Source organism: Macaca nemestrina, chromosome 5 (genome assembly GCF_043159975.1).
Source record: "Macaca nemestrina isolate mMacNem1 chromosome 5, mMacNem.hap1, whole genome shotgun sequence".
Lineage (NCBI taxonomy): Eukaryota > Metazoa > Chordata > Mammalia > Primates > Cercopithecidae > Macaca > Macaca nemestrina.
Genome location: NC_092129.1, coordinates 66366897 through 66389397, shown reverse-complemented (window position 1 = coordinate 66389397; position 22501 = coordinate 66366897). Strand labels below are relative to the sequence as shown.

The 22501-nt window shown below is 39.3% G+C and overlaps 1 protein-coding gene across 2 annotated transcripts in view; it reads right to left on the bottom strand.

Annotated features, from left to right (window-relative positions):
• LOC105488991 (sterile alpha motif domain containing 5) overlaps positions 1–22501 on the bottom strand; it is a 486349-nt gene that overhangs the window by 417658 nt on the left and 46190 nt on the right. Inside the window, exon 2 of one of the 2 annotated variants that reach the window (XM_011753539.3) lies at positions 739–6339. The exons of the other annotated variant lie outside the window; for it this stretch is intronic. Within the exon in view, the coding sequence (XP_011751841.1) occupies positions 6277–6339 (63 nt within the window). The 3' untranslated portion in view covers positions 739–6276. Of the gene's footprint in view, positions 1–738; positions 6340–22501 lie in introns of those variants that run through there. 2 annotated transcript variants of the gene reach the window in all.

The following is a 22501-nucleotide window of genomic DNA, read 5'->3' as shown; positions in this document are numbered from 1 at the left end:
ATTTCTAAAATTCAAATTCGTACATATTCCTCCTAATATTTACCATACATTTTTTTTCTTTATATTTACTTTCTTCTCATCTTGTATCCAGTGGGAAAAACAATGAGCACCATCATGAAATCATCGCACATGATGACATTTCTATAAAACCCAAAACACTGTGATAAAATGTCTTCAATTTAATGTCTGGGGACTGGTGACTGTGTTAAGCATGCACAGTAGTTAGTCCACTTGCCAAAGGTCCTGAAGCCAGAAAGTAGTAAGGCTGGGATTCAAATCCAGTACTCTGTGTCTAATGACCACTGAAATACTGCTTATCTGGAGTTGACTCACAACACATTCCAGGTGATGGAGATTCAGGGGCTGCGGGAACCACAGCAGAAACACAGGTACAGAAACTCCACACATGGCCCCTCTTACCACCCGACAGCCCCCACCATCCCATCTCCCACCGTGGTGAGCCGCCATGACTGGCACAGAATCACACAAGAGAAGCCTACAACATACTCCTATGTAACAACCATACCAAAGAATCCCAGCTCATAAAATGGATTTATTTCACTTTGGTGTGCAGTGTGGGAAGAGCCACTTTTTTCTTTCCAGTTAGAACTCTGATTTCCCATGCTGACCATAATGCTATAGCACCATAAACATTTACATATTGTCAATTTAAACAATGCACAAACTCCACCACATTCATCAAAATGTGGAAGATGACAAAAGAGGCCAAGGCGGAACCGCTGTGAAAGCTGTAACATTTATTGAAGAGCGGACATATGTTTGCAAATCACAGTGTGCATGGGCATACATTACATGGTTCATAATGTTGTTCCAATTAGGCTTTTCATAGTGCCTTCTCATAACATCCTTTTTAAAAATAATAATAACTGAAAGGAAAAAGAAAGTGTCAGTTGCAATTACATTTACAAAACCAAACTGCTGCTTTCAATTAGAGTGAATCTGTGCTTGGCTACTCAGATATACACGTGTAGATTTTCCAAGGCCCATGCACACACTTCTGTAGGGGCAGAAATTTTCTATGAACGATGGCTTTAACAACCCAAATAGTATCTCTAAACACTGACAAGCTGGAGCAACAGGGCAACAACTGCAATGAACAATACAATTTCTAACATTTGTCCCAGTCAACATACCACTTTGCCCCGGAGATACTTAACACAGCATTTCATTTTTGGAATGATAAGGGATAATTCATCTAATTAAGGGTATTATACAGAATATACCTACAAAAGACATTTCCCATCTTAAATAATACTTAGACAGTAGATTTATTATAGATTTACTTCCTTTTGGTCTGGTGGAAGAAATTTTGGCAAAATTGTTAAAAAAAAAAATACTGCTTAGCTCTTAACATGGAATTTAGCCTCTCGTTTTCCTCTGTTAAAAGGTATCTCTCAACTGCAGTAATAAAAAATAACACTTAATTTCCAGGAATTTAAACAATTTTTTAAAATTATCTATTTGATAAGTAGAAAAGTTATGTTCTTCATTTTTTCTTTTCTTTTTTTTTTTTAGACAGAGTCTCACTCTGTTGCCCAGGTTGGAGTGCAGTGGCACGTCCCGAGCTCACTGTAACCTCCACCTCCTGGGTTCAAGCCATTCTCCTGCCTTAGTAGCTGGGATTACAGCGCACGCCACCACACCCAGCTAATTTTGTTGTATTTTTAGTAGACACAGGGTTTCACCATGTTGGCCAGGCTGGTCTCAAACTCCTCACCTCAAATGATCTGCCCACCCCGGCCTCCCAAAGTGCTGGGATTACAGGCGTGAGCCACCCCGCCCCACCATTTTTTTCTGACGTACCTACCATTATTTTTTCCCTTTAAGCCTTTTATGGAAATATCTAAAATACTAGTGATTAATGATCAAGGACTAGAAAGTTATTTATCTCCTCAGAGATTAATAATGTAAAGCTGAAGATGATTTTTTAATCAAAGAATCTGATAGTGTAAAATATCTGATGTAGGAATATGTAATTGATGACAACTGAGGGAGTTAATAAGAGTAAAATTAGAAAACTCTAAAAGAGAAAGCCTAATGGATTTGCTCTGCTCTGCACAATTTGTTTGATTTAATAAAGTAACTATGTGTGCATCGATATGGCTTTACTCTAAGCACAAGATGTCAGTTGATATAAAAAATTCCCAACACTTTGTACTCGGTCTGAGAATTGGCAGTGTAGGGTCAGACTTTCACTTATTTCACTATTCATCCCTAGATGCAATGTTCCACCCTTTATGCCTCATTTGCCTTGAAAATTCAGAACTCTTCCACCTGCCTGAACCTATTTTGATACCTAATTGAATATTACATATAAGAATCTATATAAAGCAAATGTTTTGTCCAAGCATTTTAATTATGTTAACTTGTTTTTTTGTTATTTTTCAACCCCCCGTGCAAGTGAGCTGTTAACAATACTCAGGCTCTTATAAAAGAAAAATTCAGATATGCTCATATCAATTTTCAAGCAGGTGCTTTCCAGTCCTTGGTACATCTGGTTTTTCTTTTCATAGAAAAGAGTTTGCCGATCCACCATCATCTGCTTTGTATCTTGGCTGGATTCTTCCCAGAAGATGCTATCAGGGAATAGCCCATTTGCACTCCTAATTTGTAAATCAGTCATAAAATCAGAGGAAAATGTACATATGCCACTCACTCATTTGTACATCAAATTTGTCAATCTGAAGCTGCCATAAAAAGAAGAAAGCTAATAAAATGCCTTCATATCTGTCTATGTGCCTATTTCCCCAGACTTGAAACTGCCGTCCATTAAGAATTTGCTGTTTTGTTTTGTTTCCAGATGGGGTCTTGCTCTTTTGCCCAGGATGGAGTGTTATTGTTTCCTTAAATCAAATTTCTTTTCATTCAATCAATAAACATTTACTGAACTGCTATGATGAGCCAGTACTGTAGCCATTTTTATCCTTCCTTAGAGAAATCAAAGGGGACTTACTCAGTGGGTTTCAGGCAATGATAAGGAAATGTCAATTTATGTCTGAGTTTTCTAGTCAGCTTTAAGGTAATCTCTTCTACATAAGAAGAAATAAGACAACTGAGAGTAAAGAAGGGAAGGGAGAGAGGCAGTCAGCACCTGCTACATGCCTAGCACTGAGCCAAGGACTGTATGTGGGTGTAAAACTCTTAAGCCTCTTAAGAACTATAGAGGTATTTATTTTTCCCATTTTACAGACAAGGGAAAAGAAGCTTTAATGAGTTTCATAACTGCTCGAGATGATTCCCCAAGCTACAGTATAGTTTACATCCTTAACAGATTCACCACAGGAAAATACTACTGGAATAATTTTAGAATTTAAACTAAGACTTGAGTAACTCCAAAGTGCAGACTCAATGCTTACTGTTGTCATTGTTTATTGCATAACAAGAAGATGCTATAAATACCTCTGAACTGAGAAACTGCTTGAACGCTCCAGGTTGAGAAACTACTATCCTTTGTTGCTATAAATTCAGTTTTTCCCACAATTACTGGTTCGGCTCCCACACGGGTAAGGAAAGAGCCCTTAACGTTATGCCTTCGCTATGCCAAGAAATCTTTCATGTGAATAAAATCTTTTTTTACCTCCCTAAATTTTAAGATGAACTAAAGAAAATTTTGCTATGACCCTCCAAACTCCTCAATATTATCAAGTAAAAGTCTGTAATTAGTCTCTTTTAATGCTCTAGGAAATGCAAATCAAGACAATACTCTAGTTTTTATAACATATTTATTCTTAGTCAATTGCTACTTCTTTTATATTCAAAAGTTAAATATATTATTGGTGTTTAGATAAAAACACTGAAAAAAATACTCCTCCTAAGACTAATTGTCTCCAGATACAATTCACTGTAAAAGTAATTCCTTTCCTTATATTCTACCTCTTACCTCATCTTGATTTTAATGCAAAGGAGTTCATGGGCATCCTTCAATACTTCTTGCTTATTTGAAAGTTTTCTTCCTCTAGCTTTAACTAAGATGTCTTTTAAAAATCCACTGGCTTTTTTTGCTGACTGTGACTCTTACTTTAAGTAGAGCATTGTTATTTTCAAATTCTAACAGCAGACACAGAAAGGTTTAAACTTGGCAAAATAATTGAAGTTAGGTATTACTCAAATAGAAAATAAAACTTGAAATGACCAAGGAACCCTTTTTCCATTGCAGTAGATTGCCTCGTAACGCCCACAGTGAAAGTAATAGATTTTTCAAAACTTGCGTTCTTTCTAGCAAAGTTCAACAAGTGCATGCAAATGTACATCTGTGAAATAAATCGGCCACAGACGCAACACCTGGAAATGAGGTCAAACAGGAAGCCATTTGTTACCACAATAAATTATATCTGTAATTTATACAGACTCCCCTACCACTTAAAAGAATCTATCTTAGGAATTTTAAAGATCCTAGTTCATTTGGAAAAAAAAAAAAGATGAAAGGTTGACTGGAATATAATCCTTATGAAACTACAAGCTTTTATATAGTTTAAGGACAACCTATACATGCTTTTAAAATTTAATTTCCTTACATTTGTATATAATAAGGAGACTGATTTTACTCATGCCTGAATTAACCTACAGAAATAGCTAAACTATTTAAACTTCAGATTTTTAAAGCAGTATTGTGTTAAAATTGCCCTTAGAAACCTAATATCCCTCTTAATTGCCTATCTATTCTTAGGAACCAAAATGGACCAGGAAAAAGTGAATGTAAGTTTCTTTTCCTTTGAGAGTTTCTTATTCTTCTTACCATGACAATGCTGATAGGAACTTACATCTTGTACGTACTTCTAAGTAGTAGATTCTGTAATGCAGTACTACTTGGGAGCTCTCAAAAATTGACAGCCTCAGAAGCCTGTTGCATGTCAACATCTTTTACCATGGCTTCTTTCAACTAAGTTTTTGGTCCCATCAACATGGTTGCATTTTCTAAGCAGAAAATAAAACTACCAGCATCCAGGTCGGGTGTGGTGGCTCACGCCTGTAATCCCAGCATTACTGGAGGCCAAGGTGGGTGGATCACTTGAGGCCAGGAATTTGAGTCCAGCCTGGCCAACATGGTGAAACCCCATCTCTACTAAAAATACAAAAAAATTAGCTGAGGTGTGGTGGTACGTGCCTATAATCCCAGCTACCAGGAGGCTGAGGCAGGAGAATTCCTTAAATCTGAGAGGCAAATGTTGCAGTGAGCCAAGATCATGCCACTGCACTCCAGCCTGGGTGACAGAGCAACTCTGTCTCAAAAAAATAAAAAAATAAAACACAAAAAAACTACGAGCATCCAAACACAAGAACAATAAGAATTAGAAAAATTCTAGATTCATCTTAATTTCCTCCCCCCACCTCAATCTACTCTCTTTTTCGGCCGTAGTTCTACAGGGCTCCTCAGGCCACTGCCACTGCCCACCTCCTGGCCTCCACAGGCCTGAAGTCAGAAGCCCGAAGAGCAAGGTGGGATAAAGCACTGCAGCTCAGAACGGGCTGTGGTCTGTGGCCCTGGCAGTCTCCATAGACTGCAAGAAACTAGCTATGAAGTAAAATAGCTGGCTCTTGCTTGATACATGTCAGAGCAAGACACTTTTATTAGTCCTAATACTAAACCTCAGCCAGATTAAATTTAAAAAAAGAAGTTAGAAGAAATTGTCTTCCTTTGGTAATGTTCCTTAATTCATCAGCTTTATCATTGTACCAATATACAAAATAACTATATAAAAGCACCTTAAAATAAGAATTCCTTCACCAAACTATTCTACATAGAATTATATATCTTATCTTATGAAAACATGGTCCTATATGAAATGAAGTAGAATGTATGCTAGAATATAAAAATTAAAGCTACTGTTCTCAAATTAAAAGCAAAATTGGAAATAATATAATTACTACTTAATATCAGAAATCTATCTTTTTGTTATATTATACTTAAAGTAAGTTATGACTCAAATGCCTTAGCCAACCTCATCTGTTTTCATTAAGAATGGAAGGGAGAATGCCAAGAAATGCATAGGACTTTATCTCATAATGGTATCTTCTTAAAAAATGAACTCAGTACTTCTTTATGTGTGATAGTTCACTGCCTTATTTCTAGCTGCTATAAGCCAGTTACCCAGTTTACTAAGTTGATTATTCCAGAAATTGTCCAAGCAAAAAGTTAAGCTGATGAGTATTTCCAGGGTCATCATCCATTTCCCTTTTTGAAAGAAGGTTCTAAATATGCCCTTTTCCAGTCTTCAGGCACCTCATCAGTCCTCCACGAGGTCTCAAAAATGATATCTAGCGGTTCTGTGATGACTTCGGCCAATTCATTAAGTACTCTAGGATGCCAGCCATTGGGACCTGTGGATTTGAACATATCTGGGTTATTGAAGTTCTCCTTTACCCATTCTTCCCCTAGTCCATCATGGATTTCTGCTCCTATTTTTAAGTCATACTTATCTCTTTCTGCTTACCACATGGACTTTTGAAGAACAGCCCTAAGAGTTTTTGCTTGTTATCTATCAATTTTCTCTTTCAAGCTAATTAACAAAGAATGTATTTTATCCTTGTCAAGCCTATATTTTGTTTAAAAAGGTCTACTTTATTTTCCTTTTATGTTCCTTCTAAGAGGTGGAAACTTAAAAAAAAAAAAGGTTAGATAAAAATATACCTTATAATAGTTCATCCTAAGTCACACTAAGTACTACACGTTAGTAACGTTAGTACCACAGCAACAGTCAATACATTGTGAGACATTCCCAAGGCAACCTATCTCATGCTGGAAGAGCACTTATCTATTCAGCTTGTAGCTGCAAGTGCTAATTCGAAATGCATCTTCCAAAGTAAAAATGATTCACAATCCTATTTAATCATTGTCATCTGTATGTATAAACAGTAACTTTTTCACATAGGCATATAAAAACCATAGTTGTATGTGAGCTGGAAAGAGGTTAATTAAGTATTTCTTACAAAGCAGCAACCTAGTCGAATTCATTTGCTGGGTGGTCTTTGCCATCAAAGTTCTTGGGTTTATATTACAGTAATTATCTCCAAGCTCTGATAGTTGTTGACAGTTTTAACCCCTTCATTGTCACAATTATCCCTCTGAAATTGAAAGGCAGCAGTAGATTACATTGCACTGCCCATCTGTCAGGGCTCTGCTGTGTGCCCACAATCCCTTGACAGATCTAGATGGACAAACAAGAGGAAGAAAAGGAAAGTTGGAAGGAAGAAGAAGGATGCCTGAGTCTTTCCTGGGAATTTTGTGCTGCTTAGATCTAACCACTTGCTTATTGAATTGGAAAACTACTGGAAAAGGTTAAATCAATTTTGTTCTCCTTTCTTTAGTTTTGTTTTTCTAGTCTCTATCTCTCCAACCTCTCCAAGCCTTGTAAGTGCCCAAAAAATAAAAATCATATTGCAGACATCATCAAGACTCTTTAAAAGAAGAATTCTGTACATTTCTCTAGGGTATAGCAATTTGTTGTAGCACCTGCCATTTTCACCCCTGCTCAAACAGCCACCTGCTGACGGCAATATGTTAGCTAATATGTCATTATTAATTAGTTTGGGTGGCACCATCAGGCAATCACATCTAAGTAGATGGAAAGTATTACTATCCAGGCTCACGAAGTTTCTTTCTCCAGAGAATCAAGCTATTTTGCTGTAATACTAAGTAATGATATGTTACTACTAATTAATATATTCAAATAGTCGCCAAAATAAACCCATACGCAACCCAACACCTCTATTAAACATCAGCTCTTGTTATAAACTGCAAAAAAAGTAATCTTCAACCTATCTGAACAAACCAAGTTGTTGGGCTTTTGTGGGGAGGGAGGAGGAGTGAGGGAAAATTCTGTAGAGAAGGGAAGTTACCTGAATATAAAGAAGGTAACACTTTGGTTTTTTTTTTTTTTGTTTTTTTTTTTTTTGAGATGGAGTCTCGCTTTGTCACCCAGGCTGGAGTACAGTGGTGTGATCTCGGCTCACTGCAAGCTCCGCCTCCTGGGTTCACGCCATTCTCCTGCCTCAGCCTCCCAAGTAGCTGGGACTACAGGCGCCCGCCACCACGCCTGGCTAATTTTTTGTATTTTTAGTAAAGACAGTGTTTCACCGTATTAGCCAGGATGGTCTCGATCTCCTGACCTTGTGATCCGCCCGCCTTGGCCTCCCAAAGTGCTGGGATTACAGGCGTGAGCCATTGTGCCTGGCCAACACTTTGGTTTTTAATGCTCTAATAAATGAATACATAAAAAGGCATTAACACCAAAAATTGCATTTCCTATAGAGTACAAGAAAACTAGCTATTTGTGTCAGAAAAAAATCCAGGAAAAGCCTTAGGTTACAGTGTTAGGGCACTCAGATGGCAGCAAGACTACTTCCAGGAAAAGAAAAGGCCACAGAGGGAGTCCGCTGTATCTTCAGGACATTCTCATTATAATGCAAGATTCCATGTCTGCCCCATGTTCAATAGACTTCTGCCTGAAGTCAGAGACATGATCCTGCCTACTTTCAAAGGTCACTTTGCTCTAGAAACATAGAAAAATAAAGAAAATGCCTTTGGACAGATTATCATCTAGCAAGCAAAGACACCTTGCCTATTAAACTCATCGAACGGTGTGAACCATGAAGTCATTTCACAAATCTAGTGTCAAACTAACAGCCTCCAAAACCTCTCATGCCTTTGATTCCACAAAAACAAATCACATTCATTAGACAAGTCCAGCCTTGCAATCTGCTATTTTTCATTCTTTGGGGGAGAGGGTGGGGGGCAGATGAACAGGATTTCCGCAATGGGTCATGGAGAGTTTCAAGATGTGAGAGCAGTCAGAGAGAACAATAATTAGTGGAGCACATGTTGCTTCACGACCATAGGACACGTCGGTGATTTCCCTGTGCCGAATGCTCCTTCATTCTTTTCTGGCTAATCACATCGTGGCACTCCAGAGGCCGGTCTTGATAGATCTCACTCTTCGAGTGGAACAGAAATGAACAGTTTTAAAATTCTGACAAGCTTGAAGGAGGTAACTGCTGAAGATAACTCTTACAGACAAACATTCACAGAGCTGTTCCCATACGTATCACACATTTCTCATATTTCATTTTCCCCCTAAATTCTCAGGCACACCCCTATGAAGAAAATAAAAGCTCTTTCTTCACTCCACCAAGAAAAATAATCTATTCACATGTGTTCACAGTCTTCTTTCTCAGTTATCATACTAGGTTGACTTAAAAATCACGAAAGGCATTGATCCCTTCTTAAAATTCTTGAAAGCTGGCCAGGCACGGTGGCTCACACCTGTAATCCCAGCACTTTGGGAGGCCGAGGCGGGCAGATCACAAGGTAGGACAGGAGACTGAGACCATCCTGGCCAAAATGGCGAAACCCTGTGTCTACTAAAAATACAAAAATTAGCTGGGCGTGGTGGTGTGTGCCTGTAGTCCCAGCTACTCAGGAAGCTGAGGCAGGAGAATCGCTTGAACCTGGGAGCCGGAGGTTGCAGTGTACTGATCATGCCACTGTACTCCAGCCTGGCGACAAAGTAAGACTCCATCTCAAAAATAAATAAATAAATAAATAAATAAATAAATAAATAAATAAATTCATGAAAGCCAACCACTGCAGGAATAAATACCAAGTTATATTTTGGTGTCTTAACACCCCTAACGTTTTTCGTTTTTAAAGACAAGGTTTTGTTACTGTTGTTTTTTAAAGTGATTGCCAGAAGTTTCTTTGTAGTGTGCCAAATTATTATCTCCCTATTTCTAGGAGAACATTGCTAAAATGTTTACATCACAGTTGGTCTATTCTCCCCCTTTGACTTTGAGATCACTCTCAATCAGGGAGTTTTTACATTCAAGCCACCCAAACCTAATTCTTGGGGTGTGACTTTCTCAGTTTCATTTTTTCTAGGCTTTTACAGGGTTTGAGGGGCCCTTCATTTCAGAGGCTAGGCAGTTCTATGCCAAATCTCCTATCAGTGTTAGAATTCTAATCTGAGAAGCAGGGAGAGGCAGTAAAAGTTATTCAATGAATAAAGAAACTATTATCCTATGGTTAAAAATTAAGATTTATGAGATTGCATTTTTTTCTCAGTTGATTACTCTGATTTTTAACTGACTTCAAGTCTGTTACTCTTTTTAGCTTGTGATTTTCCCCCTAATTAAAGGCAATCAGAGTGATATGCAGGCTAAACACCATTCAGAAGTCATTTCTCTATTGTGACATTATTCTAAAGGATGTAGCTCAATTGCAGCTGTAGAACCAGTTGACACACATTTTCCATATTTGGTTGCTGAAGAAATATAACCAGTGACTGTATATTAATAGTATGTGAAATTTGCATACAATTTGGGAGACAACTGTGTAACAAAAAAATTGATGATGGTAGGATTGCTGCTTTCCATCCTTCTGGGTAACACAGGGGCACTAAGCAGAGTCTTTGGGTGGTTGGTGACAAGACACAAGATTTTTTGACCTCATGACAGAACTCAACTTCAGTTTTCCAACATTCAGCTACGTCACACTGGCTGTTACTATAGGACCAAGAAAGGTGGGAATTTGTGTGGAGAGAGGACAGTTAAATACAGACTCACCGTAACTGTAAATTTCTCCAAGGACAAAACCCCCACATTTCACATTTGTTCATATCTCCTATAGGAGCATTATATGTAATGTCAGCCACCACTACTGCTGATCAATTGAATCATCCCTACTATAATTTTCACAAAAATTTTTCACTAAACTAAATTCCTTTTAGAAAAGTTTAGTCTAGAAAGTCAGATAGTCTTTATTGCCTATACAATAAAGAAAACATGATCAACATATGGTCACTGAGCCCATATATGTCTTAACGATCATCTTTCCTCTAAGCATCTCCTCTTCGGCTTCTACACTGGGGAAGGCTCAGGCGGGCTCCCGAACCCAGAGGACTGAAGGATGCAATGTTAGGTTATACAAATGGCTGGCCTACACATGTGTCCCAATATGCTCTTTTTCTGTTTAAAGAGTCTTCTAGGGTACATTTTCTAAGATTCTATAGAAGAGAAAATGATCCACATTATGATCTACATGTATTTTCTTTCTTTCTTTCTTTTTTTTAATTTTAGAAGCAAATATCCAAATGCCATCCTAATTATAAACTCTTCTCACTGTCCTGTCTTCATCAGAGGTGTGTCCTTGGTAAGTGAAATAATTTTCTCTACTTCCCAGAGAAAAATTCAGGGCTTCTCGCTGCCTCTTCAGGGCCACACAAGTTCTAACCTTCATTCAGGACTTTTCTGCAGCTTCGACACAGGTTCTAACCTTCATTCAGGACTTTTCTGCAGCTTTCAGCAAATGGAAAGTATAGTAGAGAGGCTGGCTGGACATTTTCCTATGGCTTTTTCTTCAGGAAGAAAGTATCAGAAACAAATTCAGAGTTTAAAAAACAAAAGCCTCTTTGTTTATGCTATCCTGGGGCATTAACCGATTTTATAATTTTTCCAACTGCATAGCTATGCAAATTCCCTACTTTCTTAAAAGTACTTTGCTGTACCCATCACTGACACTTCTGAGAATGCCAACTTCCTACACAAAAGAACAACCCACAGGGCTGTGGTCTGCAGGCGGCAGCTCCCAGAGACAGCTGCTTCTGAGGCTAGTGCCGCCTTACCGCCTGGAGTCAGGGACATGCCTTATCTCAGTCAGGAAGAAAGGACTGGGACTCTAACTGTTGGGAATTTTGTACTGTACTTTCAACCATTGTTTAATAATTAACAGCTGATCACAACAAGAAGCGGGGGCAAGGTCACCACTCTTTCAAGAAGTTCAATAGAACGATTAAGGAGGTATTTGGTCGTTGGAAAGGACAGTGATTTTAAGAACAAAGAGGGAGCTTGGGCATATTTACACACGGAGCAGAAGGATTCCATGGAGACAGACTAAATGCAGAAAACAAAGGGATAATTATGAACCATAATTATCACTTGGGTCGGAGTGGACAAGGGGGGAGTTAGTCTTAAAGGGGAGAGGGGTAATTTCTCATCAAAATCTGAAGGAATGAAGACAGATGGGTCAGTGGGCCCACACATTTGGAGGTCAGTGGGAGAAGCAGTGGGGTCGAGAGTGTGCTGTGGACCACTTCTCAGTTCTCATGAGCCAAGGCTACCTGCAGAAGAGCCCATGAGAGGGGTAAGGGCAGAGTTTCTAGGAGGACGAGGGAGAGATTCAAAAATAGCCACCAAGAGAACTCTGACAGAGCTGAGGGCAGGTTTAGATTGGATTGACTGGAATCACAGTGATAGGTGCCTTTAGATTTTTCCTCTGCCTTGTGATTCAGGTTCTCCAAATACCATCCAAAATGTGATCAAGACACAGGCCTTATAACTACGCAACACAAGCCCAGAACAGAAATAGCCATAAATACTGGAGTGTGCTGAACGCCAGTGTCTGGCCTCTACTGCAGTTCTTTAAAATATGGTGGGTCTTTGGATACAACACTTCTGTTGCCTGGCTCTCACCAGGCTCCTGGGCTGCTCACTTAAGGTTCTCATTCTCTCTCTCCTTCTGCCTCTCTCTCTCATCAACCTACTCCACAGGAAAATCATCTATTATTGTATACTAGTTGTCTTTGAAATCACCATTAACATTAATCTGCTAACTCATACTTCAGTTATCACCAATATAATTGCCATGACAGTGTGCTTATAGAACATACTATGATTATTATTACCTGCCGGCCCCAGCAATAGCAGCAAACGGCTGGTAACATTTACTGTGTGAACTCTCTCTGTGCCTACCTCCCAGGGACTGTGATGAGAATGTACACTTTTACATAATCACCTTTACTTCTTTTTTTTTTCTTTTTTTCTTTTTTCTTATTATACTTTAAGTTCTAGGGTACATGTGCATAACGTGCAGGTTTGTTACATATGTATACTTGTGCCATGTTGCTGTGCTGCACCCATCAACTCGTCAGCACCCATCAACTCGTCATTTACATCCGGTATAACTCCCCATGCAATCCCTCCCCCCTCCCCCCTCCCCATGATAGGCCCCGGTGTGTGATGTTCCCCTTCCCAAGTCCAAGTGATCTCATTGTTCAGTTCCCACCTATGAGTGAGAACATGCGGTGTTTGTTTTTCTGTTCTTGTGATAGTTTGCTAAGAATGATGGTTTCCAGCTGCATCCGTGTCCCTACAAAGGACACAAACTCATCCGTTTTTATGGCTGCATAGTATTCCATGGTGTATATGTGCCACATTTTCTTAATCCAGTCTGTCACTGATGGGCATTTGGGTTGATTCCAAGTCTTTGCTATTGTGAATAGTGCCGCAATAAACATACGTGTGCATGTGTCTTTATAGCACCATGATTTATAATCCTTTGGGTATATACCCAGTAATGGGATGGCTGGGTCATATGGTACATCTAGTTCTAGATCCTTGAGGAATCGCCATACTGTTTTCCATAATGGTTGAACTAGTTTACAATCCCACCAACAGTGTAAAAGTGTTCCTATTTCTCCACATCCTCTCCAGCACCTGTTGTTTCCTGACTTTTTAATGATTGCCATTCTAACTGGTGTGAGATGGTATCTCATTGTGGTTTTGATTTGCATTTCTCTGATGGCCAGTGATGATGAGCATTTTTTCATGTGTCTGTTGGCTGTATGAATGTCTTCTTTTGAGAAATGTCTGTTCATATCCTTTGCCCACTTTTTGATGGGGTTGTTTGTTTTTTCTTGTAAATTTGTTTGAGTTCTTTGTAGGTTCTGGATATTAGCCCTTTGTCAGATGAGTAGATTGCAAAAATTTTCTCCCATTCTGTAGGTTGCCTGTTCACTCTGATGGTAGTTTCTTTTGCTGTGCAGAAGCTCTTTAGTTTAATTAGATCCCATTTGTCAATTTTGGCTTTTGCTGCCATTGCTTTTGGTGTTTTAGACATGAAGTCTTTGCCCATGCCTATGTCCTGAATGGTACTACCTAGGTTTTCCTCTAGGGTTTTTATGGTATTAGGTCTAACATTTAAGTCTCTAATCCATCTTGAATTAATTTTTGTATAAGGAGTAAGGAAAGGATCCAGTTTCAGCTTTCTACTTATGGCTAGCCAATTTTCCCAGCACCATTTATTAAATAGGGAATCCTTTCCCCATTTCTTGTTTCTCTCAGGTTTGTCAAAGATCAGATGGCTGTAGATGTGTGGTATTATTTCTGAGGACTCTGTTCTGTTCCATTGGTCTATATCTCTATTTTGGTACCAGTACCATGCTGTTTTGGTTACTGTAGCCTTGCAGTATAGTTTGAAGTCAGGTAGCGTGATGCCTCCAGCTTTGTTCTTTTGACTTAGGATTGTCTTGGAGATGCGGGCTCTTTTTTGGTTCCATATGAACTTTAAAGCAGTTTTTTCCAATTCTGTGAAGAAACTCGTTGGTAGCTTGATGGGGATGGCATTGAATCTATAAATTACCTTGGGCAGTATGGCCATTTTCACGATATTGATTCTTCCTATCCATGAGCATGGTATGTTCTTCCATTTGTTTGTGTCCTCTTTGATTTCACTGAGCAGTGGTTTGTAGTTCTCCTTGAAGAGGTCCTTTACATCCCTTGTAAGTTGGATTCCTAGGTATTTTATTCTCTTTGAAGCAATTGTGAATGGAAGTTCATTCCTGATTTGGCTCTCTGTTTGTCTGTTACTGGTGTATATGAATGCTTGTGATTTTTGCACATTAATTTTGTATCCTGAGACTTTGCTGAAGTTGCTTATCAGCTTAAGGAGATTTTGGGCTGAGACAATGGGATTTTCTAAATATACAATCATGTCATCTGCAAACAGGGACAATTTCATTTCTTCTTTTCCTAACTGAATACCCTTGATTTCTTTCTCTTGCCTGATTGCCCTAGCCAGATTTCCACCACTATGTTGAATAGGAGTGGTGAGAGAGGGCATCCCTGTCTTGTGCCAGTTTTCAAAGGGAATGCTTCCAGTTTTTGCCCATTCAGTATGATATTGGCTGTGGGTTTGTCATAAATAGCTCTTATTATTTTGAGGTACGTTCCATCAATACCAAATTTATTGAGAGTTTTTAGCATGAAGGGCTGTTGAATTTTGTCAAAAGCCTTTTGTACATCTATTGAGATAATCATGTGGTTCTCGTCTTTGGTTCTGTTTATATGCTGGATTATGTTTATTGATTTGCGAATGTTGACCCAGCCTTGCATCCCAGGGATGAGGCCCACTTGATCATGGTGGATAAGCTTTTTGATGTGCTGCTGAATCCGGTTTGCCAGTATTTTATTGAGGATTTTTGCATCGATGTTCATCAGGGATATTGGTCTAAAATTCTCTTTTTTTGTTGTGTCTCTGCCAGGCTTTGGTATCAGGATGATGTTGGCCACATAAAATGAGTTAGGGAGGAGTCCCTCATTTTCTATTGATTGGAATAGTTTCAGAAGGAATGGTACCAACTCCTCCTTGTACCACTGGTAGAATTCAGCTGTGAATCCATCTGGTCCTGGACTTTTTTTGGTTGGTAGGCTATTAATTATTGCCTCAATTTCAGAGCCTGCTATTGGTCTATGCAGGGATTCAACTTCTTCCTGGTTTAGTCTTGGAAGAGTGTAAGTGTCCAGGAAATTATCCATTTCTTCTAGATTTTCTAGTTTATTTGCGTAGAGGTGTTATAGTATTCTCTGATGGTAGTTTGTATTTCTGTGGGGTCGGTGGTGACATCCCCTTTATCATTTTTTATTGCATCTATTTGATTCTTCTCTCTTTTCTTCTTTATTAGTCTTGCTAGCGGTCTGTCAATTTTGTTGATCTTTTCAAAAAACCAACTCCTGGATTCATTGATTTTTTGGAGGGTTTTTTGTGTCTCTATCTCCTTCAGTTCTGCTCTGATCTTTGTTATTTCTTGCCTTCTGCTAGCTTTTCAATGTGTTTGCTCTTGCTTCTCTAGTTCTTTTAATTGCGATCTTAGAGTGTCAATTTTAGATCTTTCCTGCTTTCTCTTGTGGGCATTTAGTGCTATAAATTTCCCTCTACACACTGCTTTCAATGTGTCCCAGAGATTCTGGTATGTTGTATCTTTGTTCTCATTGGTTTCAAAGAACATCTTTATTTCTGCCTTCATTTCGTTATGTACCCAGTAGTCATTCAGAAGCAGGTTGTTCAGTTTCCATGTAGTTGAGCGGTTTTGATTGAGTTTCTTAGTCCTAAGTTCTAGTTTGATTGCACTGTGGTCTGAGAGACAGTTTGTTACAATTTCTGTTCTTGTACATTTGCTGAGGAGTGCTTTACTTCCAATTATGTGGTCAATTTTGGAATAAGTGCGATGTGGTGCTGAGAAGAATGTATATTCTGTTGATTTGGGGTGGAGAGTTCTGTAGATGTCTATTAGGTCTGCTTGCTGCAGAGATGAGTTCAATTCCTGGATATCCTTGTTAACTTTCTGTCTCGTTGATCTGTCTAATGTTGACAGTGGAGTGTTGAAGTCTCCCATTATTATTGTATGGGAGTCTAAGTCTCTTTGTAAGTCTCTAAGGACTTGCTTGATGAATCTGGGTGCTCCTGTATTGGGTGCATATATATTTAGGATAGTTAGCTCTTCCTGTTGAATTGATCCTTTTAAGATTATGTAATGGCCTTCTTTGTCTCTTTTGATCTTTGATGGTTTAAAGTCTGTTTTATCAGAGACTAGTATTGCAACCCCTGCTTTTTTTTGTTCTCCATTTGCTTGGTAAATCTTCCTCCATCCCTTTATTTTGAGCCTATGTATGTCTCTGCATGTGAGATGGGTCTCCTGAATACAGCAGACTGATGGGTCTTGACTCTTTATCCAGTTTGCCAGTCTGTGTCTTTTAATTGGAGCATTTAGTCCATTTACATTTAAGGTTAAGATTGTTATGTGTGAACTTGATCCTGCCATTATTATATTAACTGGTTATTTTGCTCGTTAGTTGATGCAGTTTCTTCCTAGCCTTGCTGGTCTTTCCATTTTGGCATGTTTTTGCAATGGCTGGTACCGGTTGTTCCTTTCCATGTTTAGTGCTTCCTTCAGGGTCTCTTGTAAGGCAGGCCTAGTGGTGACAAAATCTCTAAGCATTTGCTTATCTGTAAAGGATTTTATTTCTCCTTCACTTATGAAACTTAGTTTGGCTGGATATGAAATTCTGGGTTGAAAATTCTTTTCTTTAAGAATGTTGAATATTGGCCCCCACTCTCTTCTGGCTTGGAGAGTTTCTGCCGAGAGATCTGCTGTTAGTCTGATGGGCTTCCCTTTGTGGGTAACCCGACCTTTCTCTCTGGCTGCCCTTAAGATTTTTTCCTTCATTTCAACTTTGGTGAATCTGGCAATTATGTGTCTTGGAGTTGCTCCTCTCGAGGAGTATCTTTGTGGCGTTCTCTGTATTTCCTGGATTTGAATGTTGGCCTGCCCTACTAGGTTGGGGAAGTTCTCCTGGATGATATCCTGAAGAGTGTTTTCCAGCTTGGTTCCATTTTCCCCCTCACTTTCAGGCACCCCAATCAGACGTAGATTTGGTCTTTTTACATAATCCCATACTTCTTGCAGGCTTTGTTCATTTCTTTTTCTTCTTTTTTCTTTTGGTTTCTCTTCTCGCTTCATTTTGTTCATTTGATCCTCAATTGCTGATACTCTTTCTTCCAGTTGATCGAGTCGGTTACTGAAGCTTGTGCATTTGTCACGTATTTCTCGTGTCATGGTTTTCATCTCTTTCATTTCGTTTATGACCTTCTCTGCAATAATTACTCTAGCCATCAATTCTTCCACTTTTTTTTCAAGATTTTTAGTTTCTTTGCGCTGGGTACGTAATTCCTCCTTTAGCTCTGAGAAGTTTGATGGACTGAAGCCTTCTTCTCTCATCTCGTCAAAGTCATTCTCCGTCAAGCTTTGATCCGTTGCTGGCGATGAGCTGCACTCCTTTGCCGGGGGAGATGCGCTCTTATTTTTTGAATTTCCAGCTTTTCTGCCCTGCTTTTTCCCCATCTTTGTGGTTTTATCTGCCTCTGGTCTTTGATGATGGTGATGTACTGATGGGGTTTTGGTGTAGGTGTCCTTCCTGTTTGATAGTTTTCCTTCTAACAGTCAGGACCCTCAGCTATAGGTCTGTTGGAGATTGCTTGAGGTCCACTCCAGACCCTGTTTGTCTGGGTGTCAGCAGCAGAGGCTGCAGAAGATAGAATATTGCTGAACAGCGAGTGTACCTGTCTGATTCTTTCTTTGGAGGCTTCCTCTCAGGGGTGTACTCCACCCTGTGAGGTGTGGGGTGTCAGACTGCCCCTAGTGGGGGATGTCTCCCAGTTAGGCTACTCAGGGGTCAGGGACCCACTTGAGCAGGCAGTCTGTCCGTTCTCAGATCTCAACCTCCGTGTTGGGAGATCCACTGCTCTCTTCAAAGCTGTCAGACAGAGTCGTTTGCGTCTGCAGAGGTTTCTGCTGCTTTTGGCTTTTGTTGTTGTTTACTGTGCCCTGTCCCCAGAGGTGGAGTCTACAGAGACAGGCAGGTTTCCTTGAGCTGCTGTGAGCTCCACCCAGTTCGAGCTTCCCAGCGGCTTTGTTTACCTACTTAAGCCTCAGCAATGGCGGGCGCCCCTCCCCCAGCCTTGCTGCTGCCTTGCCGCGAGATCACAGACTGTTGTGCTAGCAATGAGGGGGGCTCCGTGGGCGTGGGACCCTCCCGGCCAGGTATGGGATATAATCTCCTGGTGTGCCTGTTTGCTTAAAGCGCAGTATTGGGGTGGGAGTTACCCGATTTTCCAGGTGTTGTGTGTCTCAGTTCCCCTGGCTAGGAAAAGGGATTCCCTTTCCCCTTGCGCTTCCCAGGTGAGGCGGTGCCTCGCCCTGCTTCAGCTCACGCTGGTTGGGCTGCAGCAGCTGATCAGCACCGATTGTCCGGCACTCCCTAGTGAGATGAACCCAGTACCTCAGTTGAAAATGCAGAAATCACCGGTCTTCTGTGTCGCTCGCACTGGGAGTTGGAGTCTGGAGCTGTTCCTATTCGGCCATCTTGCTCCCAATCACCTTTACTTCTTACCACATGCCAATGCGATGGTAAACCATAGATTCAACTTTATAAATGAAGAATCTGAGGCTTTAAAGTGTAGACAACCTGCCAGGGTCAAACTGCTAATCAGTGGCAGGGTGGTTCTGTGCAACAGCAAAGCCCACTTTATTAAAACTACTTCTATGCTCTCCAATCATTTTTTATTGGGAAACTGTAATGGTTGAATACATCCCCTTGCCAAAATTCACATCCACCTGGAACCTCAGAATGTGATCTTATTTGGAAATAGAGTCTTTGCAGATGTTCTTAGTTAAGGATCTTGAGATGAAATCATCCTGGATTTAGGGTGGACTCTGAATCCAATCCCTGGTGTTCTCATAAGGAAAGGAGAGGAGAGGACACAGGGACACACCAACAAGGGGCCAGGTGAAAGTGGAAGCAGAGTGGAGTGGTGCAGCCACGAGCCAAGGAATGCCAGAAGCCACCGGAAGCTGGAAAAGACAAGGAAAGTCTCCCCTAGAGGCTCTGGAGGCAGCATGGCCTTGCTGACACCTTGATTTCAGACTTCTGGCTGTGACCTGTGAGAAAACAAACTTCTGTTGTTTGTTGGTGTTATTTTGTTACAGAAGCCCTAGAAAACATGGGCTCCTTTGCAGCGAACACAGAATTTTAAATGCCATTAGAAATATTTTTTAATCCCTTAATTGCTTTTGGTGATAGATACAAAGGTGATTTTAGACAAAAGTTATTTTATTTTTATTCAGAATATAAAATATTATGCATGATGCTTATTTAGTTATATTTAATGTCATAATGAAAAAGTTTGATTTCTTCCTATTCAATAAATGATGCAAACTGTTTAAATTATGTATGAAAAATATGATTTGTTAAAATATGTAAAAAAACTATGTTTATATGTTGACTCCATGTGTATTAATATGCAGACTGAGATTTAACTATTGGTTACAGTATCAAAAATAGAAAATAGTCAACATACAGAACTACTATTTTTCTTTTGCTCAAAATATCCACGGGTTTATTTATTATTTACTTGAATATTTGTGACTTATTTTAAATTGCAAGACAAGAGAGAAGGTTTTAGTGGCCACTTCCAAGCATTGCTCTAAAAATAACATGCCATCGTTGTAGATATAATTTATTTCTGATAAATTAAAATTGAAAATAATTGCCAGTATTTTTGTTTTTATATCAGTTATTGAAGAATGAGAGTTTAATGTGTGATATAAGCATACACATGCTCTACAAATGAAAGCTCTACAAAGTTTTCATTTTAAAGATAAAAATATTTAAGTAATTGTCTCTGTTTGTGACTTTAATAATGAAATAGTGACTTTAATAATGAAAAGTCACTATTCCCAACCTGGGAAACTTTTTGTAGTTTCATGACAGCTCAGAAACCTCCATAACAATACTATGTTTCTCAGAAACTTGAGAAACACTGCAATGTTGTATCCCAGCCATTCTCTGGTTTTGGTTCTAAGAGTCATTTGAATTCTTAAAAATTACTGAAGATTCCAAAGAGCTTTTGTTTTATGGGTTATAACTATTGATATGTACTGTATTTTAAATTATAACTGTGAAATATTTAAAAAATATATTTCACTCATTTTAAAATAACACTAGTAAATGCATTACATGTGAACACAAATATTTTTATGAAAAATAAACATATATTCTCCCCAAAATTAAGAAGAATGGCATTGTTTTACTTTTGTGCATACCTGTGTATGTCTCTTTATATCTCTTTATGTTTGATCTGTGGCAATATGTTTTTAATTGAAGTATATGAAGCAAATCTGGCCTCACACAGACGTGGCACTGAAAAAGTAGGGAGTATCTGAACAGACTTTTCAGATAAATAATTGTAGATATTCATTTTAATACCATGGCAAAACTTGACAAGAGATGGTTTCTTAAAAGTCACTTGCCATTTGAAATTTGAAACCATATCAGTCAACTTTTCTTACTGTTTATTACATTAAAGTCTTAGTCAATCTTCTACTTTTAATTGACTTTTTCCATCATACATGATTTTATGGTATCATGTTTGGTCATTTGGGAAATATTCAGTTTCTGAATTATGCAGATCTTCCAAATGTCAACACATATCATTATTCAATATATTTTTAAAATCCCATGTGTTAATATCACCACCCGAGGTTGCCTAATCAAAAAAATCTTTAGGCAGTATGAAACTATCAAAGTCACTGGGACAAAGATAAGTTTTCTGAAATTCTTGTTCTCACTTGAACATTCACATGTTATCATTAACAACAAATACTGTCAATCATGTTTTTTGAAATATTAGGTTCACTTTAGTTATTTTTAAGAAATCTGCCAAATACCCAAGTCGAAATAAGCATGGCTTGTTTCTCAGCTGCTCTTTCAAGTGAAAATGGTGTTACATGGAAGAAGCAGTCAGTTGAGCCAGCAACTCAAACAAGAGTACAAGTGGTTTGCAAGGGGACTAGATTTACATACATGTCCATTTGCAACAGAAGCACTGTATGAGTAGTTCTCATTTTGTCACACAGAATATTCAAAATCATGTACACAAAGGTTGAGATTTAATAAACATTAATTTCTACTGCTTCATCAAGGCTATTTTAAGGAAAAATTGCTTCTTTTGGCAGGTGTATGTGGGTGTGCATATGGGTGAAGAATCCAGTAAGTGCTAACACCGTTTGACACTAACATTTTTATCCGCTGTTGCTTTTGTGCTGCCAGTACAAATGCCCTCCCAGTGAAAAAGGCAAATAACATCACATTATAGTATTGTTATGAAATAATTATTACCTTGCAGATCCCCTGAAAGGGCCTTGGGGACAACACTTTGAGAACTATTGGTCTATACCACGTCTGGATACAAGAAGTCAAGGTAGGTATCACAAAATCAGCATCAAGTGTCAAACCAAGTCGTCAGTCTGAAATAGAATTCTGCCCATTCAAATGATAGCTCCATCCTAGCAATCACTCCACATTCACCCTGCTGGCTCTCATCTGACTTAGCCCGTTCAGGAACTGGGAAGTCTGGAACCTTCCTGCCATTGAGGAAGTCTGGTGAGGGGGTTGCAAAGACGGCTGCTCTGCCTGGAAAAAAACATGGTTCTCTGAAGGACTGTGCTTGCCAGCCTTTCCAATAACAAGAGCTTTTGAAGTGACCCAGCAATTCTGAGTGCAGCCAGTCTGCCATATCAAAATAGCCTGTGGCCTCCTGGCAACGAAGCTCAATTCCCCAAACACTGAAGCCTGGCCTCCACTGGCCATGACCTCACTTGATGAATCGGAAGGGGCAAGGAAGCAAGACAACAGGCGTCATCCTCTTTAGCAATTCTTTCCCAGGCACATTTGCATGTTGATATGGTTTGGCTGTGTCCCCACCCAAAACTTATCTTAAATTCTAGTTCCCAAAATTCCCCGTGTGTCATGGGAGGGACTCGGCGGAAGGTAATTGAATCATGGAGGCGGTTACCCCCATACTGCTGTTCTCACG